This window comes from Physeter macrocephalus, chromosome 2 (genome assembly GCF_002837175.3).
Source record: "Physeter macrocephalus isolate SW-GA chromosome 2, ASM283717v5, whole genome shotgun sequence".
Classification (NCBI taxonomy): Eukaryota; Metazoa; Chordata; class Mammalia; order Artiodactyla; family Physeteridae; genus Physeter; species Physeter macrocephalus.
Window position 1 is genome coordinate 105,288,607 of NC_041215.1, and position 12,370 is coordinate 105,300,976.

Below are 12,370 nucleotides of genomic sequence, written 5' to 3' on the forward strand. Positions count from 1 at the left end.
CCAATACACATTTTTACACTGCTTTATGATAGTGACTCAAACAAGATGTAAAGATCTAAGTAGAATAACTGTCATTTTGAGAAATGCTTTTCCCTGGTGTACCTTTAAATTTTCAGATCATTCTCATTTTAAACTATAAAACTGTTTGTAACAGGGGCACATATGCTATTTCCTATAACAGTTTCATTAAAAATTTCCACTGAAATAACCTCTCAGGCTTTCCTTTGAATTTAGATTTTGCTACCATTGTTATATTTTCAGCTGAATTTTACACCAAACCATGAGACTGGTTTGTATTACTGGTTTCTCAGATCACTTTGCTTTTCCTTCAAAGGTTTTTTTCCTCCTTACTTGATGAGTATTAGTAGGGTAGGAATATTTAATATACTTAGACACACTTCTACTTGGAGACATTTGAATGTATTTTCAATTTATTTTTTATTAATGAATTCTTTAGTTTTTCTTAGTCTTATACTTCTAATACGAGGGCACATACCTTTAGTTCAAGGTCTTCCTTTGGATCGTGACTTTGAAAGCTACCTTTTGATTTTGAATCTGGGGAAACTAAGCTTGTGCTCTTCCTTCAAGCTAAGCTCAGATTGTTGCTTTGCCACCTAATTTCTGTTGGAGATAAATTTGAGTTCCTCCTCTTTATTCTACCTGGATTTATATGGATATTTTTCAACTTTACCTCTGATGGAGATGAGTCAGTTTTTAAAAGGCTTGGATATCTATCTTTCAGTTTTTCTTCTGGTGGGAAGAATAGATTTTTCATTTTTCTCTCCGGCATAGCTTCTTGCTGGTGTTCCTCTAAAGGTGGTATTTTGTCCTCGTCTGTTAATGTCAGCCTAGGAATAGTGGGCAATGGAGTATCTGTTTCCTTTGTTGACATGTCACTTTTAGGAGCAACGACATTTGAATCATCTTCACCTGACTGGTTCAAAGTTGGTAGAGTCAGGCCTTTCTTATCATCATTATCCAGTAACTAGAAAATGTATCAATAAGACAAGCTACCTATTAATCATTATCAACTAGAAAATATTTAAAACTAACAAAACTGGACTTAAAATCATTTGTACTTTTATCCTTTATTATATAACAAGTTACTACCATCAATATTTGTAAATTATTACATTCCTTATTAGAAGAGTTGAGAAATTCTCTACTTGCCTGACACCATGGACTATAGGATATTATCCATAAAAATGATCATACTGCATTATAAACTAGTGGTTCTCATATATTCATATTTTATAAATCATCAGCATCTCAGAGAAGAAAACCAAGGGGTCTGACATTTTACTGTTACTATACTATCACCAATATACCATAACAAAGGAAACTTTAATAGCAAAATAGCACAAAGAACAATATCATAAAAATCACAATTATATGGTAGAATAAAGGAAATTTAAATAGCAAAATAGTACAAAGAATAGTATCATAAAAGAAAGGACAGTCTGTTAAGCCAAGTAAATTTAGCTGTATGAGAAATTCTCTACATTGTCTTTTTTTCTCTCTCTTTGGATTGTGCAAAACAGAACATACTGACTCTTCAATTGGTATTTTGGGAGCCACTGGCCCAAGAATAGAAATCATTAAATCCTATTTGTCAAGTAGTACAGAAGAATCTTTTATATTTTACTGGTTTACATAGGGGTCCACTGCCTTACAGAATTAATATCTTCTGTAAAAGCTAAAAAGCAAATAATATTATGTGAACTCTATTTATTTCTATTTATAAAATACAGACTATTACTTTGGAGATTATACATTACAGAGAATACACAGTTGTATTATAGAGAAAAAGTAAAGAATGTAGTTAGGTCTGTGGCATCCATTTCTAAGTGCAGAACTTTATGCTTTCTTTTACTTGTTTCCCCTCTTCTGTTCATAAACACCTTTTGTCCCCTATATTCATATGTACTTTAAAATGTTACTATTTGATGCTGAAACTTCCCTTTTAACAGTGTAATTTAAGTTAAATAAATCGTATAACACTGTACAGATATTGTTGTAACAGAAATAACCATGAAAACTTGAATAACTTCTTGAGTGCTTTCTTCTTTCCATCTATAAATATTTCTCCATTTACAAGTATTTCATCCCTTTATAAAATAGTAACTATTCAAAGTTCTCTTTCAAGTTCCCTTACCTCACTTGGAATAGTTTCAGCTTCTTCCTTTATAAGAGGGATATCTGTTAAGAAATTCATAGAAGTATTTTATTATATATAAAAAATAAACATTATTTATATGCTTTAATAAAATACTACAGTTTTTCTCACCAAGAATAAGAGCAATTTAAATCAAAGCAGTTATTCAAACATAAACACTACATATTTAGTAAAAACAGGCTGATGAATCTCTGGGAAGATGGAGGAGTAAATGAACAAGTGTGGAGATGAAGTGAAAACATGTATAAAATGATAAGATTTCAGATCCCTCAATATAAGACGTAAAAACAGGCATGTACTATATTTTACTAAAAGTCAAGAGGAAATAAAAATAAATCCCAGATGGTCAGTGATAAGGTTGGGATTGGAAAAAAAGAGTAAAGTTGTATGTAACCAGAAAAACTAGGACCATTCAAGAGAGGCTAACTGAAGCACTTGTAAAATTTTCCTAGAAATATAAAGAATACATATTTAGCAAACAAAAAAGAAAATTCTAAAAGGGAAAGGGAATAAATAATTGAGATACAAAGGGATGCATAAGTCTAGTAAAAAAACAAAATTTATTAAGGTCACTGTTAGCTGCATGACTGCTGTCAGCTCATTTTTCTGAGCCTTGGTTTTCTCACATGTAAAATAGATTAGTGATAGCTTATCTTATAGGTATGTTACAAGTATATACAATGGGAGCAGCAATGTGGTTAAATGCTTGAGTTCTTGGGTCAAAGAGACTAGGTTCAAATTAATGGCTGTGTCACCTCTCATTGACTTGATCCTCAGTTTTCTCATCTGTAAATATGTGGATAAATAATAATAGCACCCTCGATTGACTGCTCTGAGTACTGAGTTACATAATCCAAGTAATGTGCCTGGAACCCAGTGATCAGTAAATGTTAGCTGTAACTATAGGGAGCTACTGGAATGCCAAAAGGAAAGAAGTCACTAGAGGATCCAACGGGACTTGAAATGAACTCCATAGATAAGTGAAAAAAAGTAAAAAAAAAAAAAAAAAAAAAAAAGTAACCACCAGTGTGTGAGAGAGGTTAACCTCCAATATTCAACAGCAATATTGAAGAGGGAAGTTGTGATTCTTCTACAACCTAAAACTTGAATGTTTCAGTGAAAGAGTAGATTAAAGATGAAATAGCTCTGCTAGGCTGGTTGATGCTCAGAGGTTAAGAAATGAATATATCAAAGCCTGAGGTAGCCAGGGAAGTAGAATTAGAGAAGTAACCTGTGGCCAAAGTCTTATAACAATAAATCATTAATCCACACCAGCAGAATCCAAGATTTTAAAGATAGAGTATTATGCATCTATTTTAACTTACTTTCTAAATGAATCTTTTAAGAGAGATTTTTCTTAAAGACTGCATGAACAGTATCTTCTATCAATTAAATATCTTACTGATAATTTGTGCAGAGTTCTCACATTTAATGTTAATTTAATTTCCTGTCCTGCTCTCTCTCCTCCTCCCTTTCTCTTACACACACACACACACACACACACACACACACACGTACACGCACGCACGCACATACACACATCCTCCACATAAAAGAGACCAATAGCTCTACAGTTAACAATGTTTAACAAAAATACCTTTTCATAGATTATAGGTAAGATTTAACTTTTTTCTTGTTCTTAAAGAGGAAAGGAGTATTAAAGATAAAAATAAAAATAACTCTTAATTGGGTCTAAGTATTTTCTTTGGAGTGTTACAAAATAAATACTATATACCAAAACTATAATGAAATGTATTTTTATTCCCTAACAAAAAATGAAGTATACTTAAAGCAGATGGCTAGTTTTCTTTTTGTGATATAACCACCCTGTTTTAATTATCTTAATAATAAATACAAAAGGTAAATTAGTTTCTTAACCTGATGTTACAGTATCTGTAGGTCTCTCTTCTAATTGGCTTTCAAGTACCTCATTGGTATTACTTTCCTAGAAGAAAAAAACATATTGGAGAAATGTTTAAAGAGCTAAAACATTTTTTCCTGCTTTCATAACTTTTTAAAATACTTTAAAAAAGTTTACAGAAGACAAGAAGAATATGGGTTTGTGAGAAAAGCAAACAGTACTGTTTTAAAGAGAGGCACACCCTGGCTAGGAGTTAATGGTCCAGGAAGAGAAGACCCAAGAATTGATAGGGTTTCTGAATGATGAATGCATGACAGAAAAAGGTTACAAGACAAATGACATAATGTTTAACTTCAAGGGGTATAAGAGGATACCCCCTGGAAACAGATCACTTTTTTATTGGAATAATTATGGTCTATCAGTTGCAAAGTGATGTGGATCTTTATAAAATTCCAAGAAGAATTATAAGGTGGCGTGACCACTGGCTCTTATAAAATACTGATTTTCAATGAGAACCCAAAGTTCAGAGTCCCTTTAATGAAAAGCCCCACAAACTTTCCCTAAAATACTAATTCTGTATTAGCAAATGCTAATCAGTTTATCTTATCGCAGCACAATCTTGCCCAATTATCTCAGAGGCATTGAAAAACATGAATATATCAATATCTCATGACTACCATTTCAAAGCTGTGATTTTAGTCAATGTTTTATCTATTCACTGAAATCCCTATGAATCTTTTACTGCCAGGTCAAAATGTATAGATTAGATAGTACTTCTAAATAGTAAATCTTACTTATATATCTGATAAGGGTCTAGTATCCAAAATATATAAAGAACTCTTACAACTCAACAGTAAAAATACAAATAGCCTAATTAAAAAATCAGCAAAAGATATGAATAAAAATTTATTCAGAGAAGATATACAAACGGCCAGTATTCACATGAAAAGATGTTCACATCATTGGTCATTAAAGAAATGCAAATCAAAACCACAATGAGATACCACTTCAAACCCACTAGGATGGCCATAATTAAATTTTTTTTAAAAAGGAAAATAACAAGCGTTGTAGGAGATATGGCACCCTCATGCATTGCTGGTTAAATGTAAAATTGTGCAGCTGCTGTGGCAAACAGTTTGGCAGTTTCTGAAAAAGTTAACAGAATTATGATATGATCGAGCAATTCCACTCCTAAGTATCTACCCAAGAGAATTAAAAACATACATGCACACAAAAACTGCACATGCATGTTCATAGCAGCATTATACATAATAGCTAAAAGGTGGAAACAACCAAATGTCCATCAACTGATGAGTGGATAAAAAAACGTAGTATATCCAAACAATGAAATATTATTTGGCAATGAAATGAAATGAAGTATTGATACATGCTACAATAGGGATGAACCTTAAAAACACTATACTAAGTGAAAGAATCAAGTCACAAAGGACCTTATATTGTATGATTCCATTTATATGAAATATCTAGAACAAGCAAATCTATAGAGACATAAAGTACATTAGTTGTCATCTAGGGCTAGCAGGGCATGAGGGGTTTGGAGGGTATAGGCTAAGAGGTATGGGGTTTCTTTTCGGGGTAATGATAATGTTCTCTGATTGTAGCAATGGAAGCACAACTCTGTCAATGTACTTAGGGTCACTGAATTGTACACTTTAAATGGATGAACTGTATAGTATGTGAATTATATCTCAACAAAGCTGTTAAAAACTAAACCTTATAAATTATTAATCAATATTTATTGAATGTCACATTATCAAAATAGGAAAGTGCATGAACTATGAGTAGCATTTTATAGAGAGGGAACAAATAAACAATATCTGATCATTATTTTTACTTATCATAATTTTAAAATAAAAAGTAAAAATCTATGTATGGAAGAATGTATTATGTTAATTACCTTAGGTTCTTTACATTCCAATCTTGGGGTAAGAACTCCTTCTAAATAGCTAGCTTTTTCTACCCATGTACTCAGACGTCTATATTCTTTTTTCATTTTTTCTAGCCTAAAGAAAAATCAGTTACAGATTGAAAAAGTGATAAAAGAATATATATGGTATGAAGCAAAGAACACATACAGTATGATACATTTATAAAAAGTTCTTAAAGAAGAAAACCAACAATATATTGTTTAAGGACACATAGGAAAAGGAATGATTACAACAAAAATCAGGGTAGTAGTTACCTGGGGAGAAGAGGGATGTAATCTTATAAGGGCACAAAAAACACATTATAATATTGGTAATGTTGTATTTCTTAACCTGAATTGTAAATATCTAGGCAATGGTCTTATTATCTTTATTTAAGTTATACATACATATTTAAGAAATTTTTCTATATATATTGCTCTCATTTAAACTATATATACAGATTTTATAAATTATTCAACACATATATGATATCTTCTGCAATAAAACAAATGAAAAGATAGGAATTTAGTTTTTAATCCAAATTTCAAAAGGCTTTCATAATCTAAAAATATAATCAACAAGAATTAAATGGAAAAGAGGAAATGTTTCTCAATTCATTTCATTAGGACACTATGACCTTGACAATAAAGCATAACAAGGACATTACAAAGAAGGAAAATTAGTCTAATCTCATTCACAAACATAGATGCAAATGTTACAAATAAAATATAATTTTATTACAAAAAATGTAGTGGTATAAGGAAAAGATAATATACCATGAACCAGTTGGCTTTATCCCAGGAATATAAGGATATTTTGACATTAACAACAGAACGTTTAATTTAAATACAATTTAACTGATTAAAAGAGAAAAATAATTTGGCAAAATCCAACATCCATTCATGATTAAAACAGAAAACTCTTAGAAAACTAGGAACAGAATGGAATAATTTACTTACTCTGGTACAGGACATCAACCAAAAAACCTATATAAATAATGTGCTTGACTATTAAATGCTAGAAGCATTGCCATGAAAGATCCTGAACAAAACAAAGATGTCCACCCTTACCATTTTTAACAGACATTGACTGGAGCTTCCAGCCAGCATAGAATGACAAGAAAACAAAAGTAAAGATTAAGGATTGGGAACAAAGAAACAAAATTGTTATTACTTATAGATGACATGATTGTTTAAATAAATTCCCCCAAATGATAACACAAATAAGTTATTATGAATATGAAAGTGTAGCAAAAAAGGAAAATTCCAAGATGATGGCAGCAGAAGTAGCATAGTTTTTGAATCTTCCCAAATATCTACATAAAAACAGAGTATCTAGGTAGCAAACCCCAAAACTGATAGGCAACATTTACAACAAAATCATGTGACAAGGTTTCCCTATTAACCCCATATACATAAGACCTTCATGGTATCAGTGAATATATGGGAGAAAGCAACAGGTATAAAAGGGGCATCTGATGAATGTGAGAATAAGAGAACCCCAAATAGCCAACAGGTAGTCACAAGAAAGCACAGCCAGCCAGCTTGAGAATAGCAGTTGAAACTGGGAGGGTTTTGCTCATTCCAATAGTGGGTGAGTACAAAGCATTCATGATAAGAATTAAAGGACTGGAGTAGTCTAACCACTGAGAATGCTCAAAACTGACCAGCCAGGTCTCTACGTAGGGACAGGGCCTCAGAAAACCTTGAAAGGAGGTCACTGTATTTTTAAACACCAAATAAAAACTTCAGAAGTGGGAGCTCTGTGAAGCTAGAAAAGGTTTCGGAACCAAGCTTCTACAAAAATTCAGGAAAATTAATTTCATATAAAATTGAGCAACAGAGAATTATCAGGGCCAAATTCCAAAGTAGTTATAAGAAGATAATAAGGATCAAAATAACATTCTTAGATTGCAGAAACACACAACAAAGATACATGGGAGTCAGTGAGCAGAAGGAGGAGAGGGGGGCCCATTCTGCTAGGAAGAAGGGGGTTGGGTGGTGCTGCCACTCAAGAGAAGGCAGAGCAACAGCCATCGCTGTCACTGGAAGCCAAAGAAGTTGAGGTTCTGCAGGTGGAGCTCAGGGAGCCACTCTGAATGGAGAAGCATTATAGGGATCCAGATGTGTTCTACTAAGCCAAGAACTGAAGAAATTTGTGGATTCCAGTCCAAGATGGTGAAGAGGCTCCTGAACTCATTCATCTCCTCTCAGAGATACACCAAATCTATAGTTGTACAAGGAGCAATTCCTGCTGATAGAAATCCAGAAATAGCTAAGCAACTCCTAAACACTGGAAGAATGAGAAAGTACCCACAGCAAATGGGTAGGAAAGGCTGAGACACACTCTCACCATAAACCTAACCCTGGCACCATGTCATACAATTGGGAAGGAACTTCCAATTCCCAGCATCTCTTTGAGGAGAGAAAGGTTTGGACCCCACAATGAGTGCTCCAACTTTCAAGACTGCCACTTGAGCGACAGGCCCCCAAAACACCTAGCTAGGTCACACCTAGCTTGTGACCATGAGACCCTCAAGGTTAAAACAAAATAGAAATAGTTCTTAATGGGTTCTCTAGGACTTGCCATGGTTATTTGCCAAGGGCTCAGCACAGAGTAGGCAAAAACTGTCCATCTCCCAGTCTTTCCCCAAGAGAAGCCTACTCACATTCTGTAAAAGTTAATGTTCGAGGGTCAGGCTTCTAATTTAGCATGCTTCTAGGGGCTGACTGCAATCTTCCCTGGAAAACAGGGAAGCCAGCAGACACTGCATCTCTCTTCTCCCTCTAGCCTGATCCAGATCACCAGTATCTCCAAGGAAAAGTTTGTACATACAACTGGCACCCCAGATTTTGTGGCTGCCACCCAAGGCACAGGCCCCCAGATTGCCTGATGTCATAGTCAACAGGGTTTGCATTTACCAGTCTACAGGACTATAGTACACAAAGAAGCAGTTTTAATGGGTGCAGGTGCACCACCAACCCTGTGACTATACAAACAGGCTCAGCACAGAGGGAAGAGGAAAAAAAAGTCTTCCAGTTTCTCCCTGAAAGGGCTTTAACTACATACTTTCCCAGCATCTACCTGGGGGTTCAGCTTCCAATCAGCCTGAATCTAGGTGCTGACTGAGATCTCCCCTTTGGGACACTGACAAGTCTTGACACGCCCTCAACTATTGGGAGGGTGACTAAGAACAAACAAGGTGACTTGGACCGTCACAAAGGTTTGAGGGACAACCAAGAACTTGGGCTGGGCTGATGGTAAGGTTCCTTTCCTACAATGAGGCCACAACATCAAAACTTAGAGGGGTGGTTGTTTTATCTAATGTTCAGAAACCAACACAGAGCGTCAAGGAAAATGAAGTAAGAGAGGAATAAGTCTTAAGCAAAGGAATAAAATAAAACTCCAGAAACATAAGTTCCAAACAAAAGAACAAGATAAAACTCTAGAAACAGACATTAATGAAGCAGAGATAAGTGACTTACCTGATAATGAATTCAAAATAATGGTCATAAAGATGCCCATCAAGGTCAGAAGAAAAATGCATGAACAAAGTGAGAATTTCAACAAAGAGATAGAAAATATAAGTACCAAAGAGAAATCACAGAGCTGAAGAATACAATAACTGAACAAATGATATGACCAGCCAGAAGGGGTTAATATCCAAAATATATAAACAGCTCATATAACTCAATATCAAAAAAACAACCCAATCAAAAAATGGGCAGAAGACCTGAGTAGACATTTTTCCAAAGAAGATATACAGATGGCTAACACACACAAAAAGATGCTCAATATCACTCTTAGAGAAATACAAATCAAAACAACGAGATATCTCTTCACACCTGTTAGAATGGCTATCATCAAAAAGTTTACAAATAACAAACGTTGGTGAGGATGTGGAGAAAAGGGAACCCTTTCACACTGTTGGTGGGAATATAAATTGGTGAAGCCACTATGGAAAACAATATGGAGGGTCCCCAAAACACTAAAAATAGAACTACCATATGATCCAGCAATTCCACTCCTGAGTATAAATCAGAAAAAATGAAAAGCCTAATTTGAAAAGATACATGCACTTCAATGTTCATAGCAGCACTATTTACAACAGCCAAGATATAGAAGCAACTCAAGTGTCCATCAACAGAAGAATGGACAAAAAAAGATTTATTCATACACACAATGGAATATTACTCAGCCATAAGAGAATGAAATTCTGCCATTTGCAGCAACATAGGTGGACCTAGAGAATATTATGCTCAGAGAAATAAATCAGAAAGAGAAAGACAAATACTGTATGATATCACTTATTTCTGGAATCTAAAAAATAAAATGAATGTATCTAGCAAAACAGAAACAGACTCACAGATACAGAAAACGAACTAGTGGCTACCAGTGGGGAGAGGGAAGAAGAGAGGGGCAAAATAGGGGTATGTAATTAAAGGATACAAACTACTATGTATAAAATGGATAAGCAATAAGGATACATTGTATATCACAGGGAATTACAGCCATTATTTTGTAATAACTTTTTAAAATTTAATTAAAAAAAAATTTTTTTGGCCACGCCATGAAGCATGCAGGATCTTAGTTCCCCAACCGGGGGTTGAACCTGCACCCCCTGAAATGGAAGCATGGAGTCTTAACCACTGGACCACCAGGGAAGTCCCTGTAATAACTTCTAATGAAGTATAATTTATAAAAATACTGAATCACTATGCTGTAGACCTGAAACTAACATAATATTGTAAATCAACTATACTTCAATTAAAGAATTCATTGTCAAACATCAAAAAAAAAGGAATCAGTTGTGTTTCAGAAAGAGAAATTAAGGAAACAACCCCATTTCCAATCACATCAAAAAGAAATACCTAGGAATAAATCTAACTAAGGAGGTCAATGACCTGTATTTGGAAAACTATAAGATACTGATGAAAGAAATTGAAGATGATGCAAACAAATAGAAAAATATACTTTGCTCATGGGTTGGAAGAATTAGTATTTTTTAAAATGACCATACTACCCAAGGCAATCTACAGATTCAATGCAATCCCTATCAAAATAACAATGACATTTTTCACAGAACTAGAACCAATAATTCTAAAATTTGTATGGAAACACAAAAGTCCCTTATTACCCAAACAATCTTGAGAAAGAAGAACAAAGCTGGAGATATGACACTCCCTGATTTCAAACTACACTACAAAGTTACAGTAATTAAAATAGTATGGTACTGGCACAAAAACAGACACATAAATCAATAGAACAGACTTAAGAGCTCAGAAGCGAACCCATACTTACATGATCAATTAATTTATGACAAAGGAGGCAAGAACATACAATGCGGAAAAGACAGCCTCTTTAGTAAATGGTGCTGGGAATACTGGACAGCTACATACAAAAGAATCAAATGGGACTACTTTGTCATACCACATACAAAAAATAAACAAATGGATTAAAGACATAAATGTCAGACCTGAAACCATAAAACTCTAGAAGTAAACATAGGCAGTACACTCTTTGACATTGGTCTTAGCAATATTTTCTTGGATATGTCTCCTCCAACAAGGGAAACAAAAGCAAAAATAAACAAATAAGACCTAATTAAACTTACAAGCTTTTGCACAGCAAAGGAAACCATCAACAAAATGTAAAGCCAACTTACTGAATGGGAGAAAGTAATTTCAAACAATATGAATGATAAGGGGTTATTATCCAAAATATACAAATAACTCATACAATTCAACATCAAAAAAGCAAACAATCTGATTAAAAAATTGGCAAAGGACCTGAACATACACATTTCCAAAGAAAACATACAGATGGTCAACAGACACATAAAAAGAGGCTCAACATCAGTAATCATCAGAGTAATGCAAATCAAAACCACAATAAGATATCACCTCACAGAATGTCAGGACAGGTATTATCAAAAGACAACAAATAACAAGTGTTGGTGAGGGTGTGGAGAAAAGGGAACCCTCCTGCACTGTTGATGGGAATGTAAATTGGGACAGTCACTATGGAAAACAGTATGGAGGTTCTTCAAGAGATTATAAATGGAACTACCATACAATCCAGCAATTCTACTTCTGGGTATTTTTCCAAAGAAAACACAAACACTAATTTAAATAGATATATGCATCTCTATGTTCACTGCAGCATTATTCACAATAGCCAAGATACAAAAGCAACCTAAGTGCCCACTGATAGATGAATGGATAAAGAAGATGTGGTATATATATATATATATATATATATATATATATATATATATATGCAATGGTGTATCACTAGCCATAAAAAAGAATGAAATCTTGCCATTTGCAACAAAAAAGGTATAGCGCTAACTGAAACAAGTCAGACATAGAAAGACAAGTACTGTATGATTTCACTTATATGTGG

General features: G+C 34.0%; 1 protein-coding gene across 1 annotated transcript in view; it reads right to left on the reverse strand.

Annotated features, from left to right (window-relative positions):
- Positions 1-393: 393 nt before the first annotated feature.
- The window catches only part of LOC102989840 (cation channel sperm-associated targeting subunit tau), a 75,508-nt gene continuing 63,531 nt past the window's right edge, over positions 394-12,370 (reverse strand). Inside the window, exons 10-13 of the mRNA XM_024124637.2 lie at positions 5,956-6,061; positions 4,055-4,121; positions 2,156-2,199; positions 394-985 (exon numbers count right to left, since the gene is read on the reverse strand). Coding sequence (XP_023980405.1) covers positions 584-985; positions 2,156-2,199; positions 4,055-4,121; positions 5,956-6,061 — 619 coding nt within the window. The 3' untranslated portion in view covers positions 394-583. The remainder of the gene's footprint in view (positions 986-2,155; positions 2,200-4,054; positions 4,122-5,955; positions 6,062-12,370) is intronic.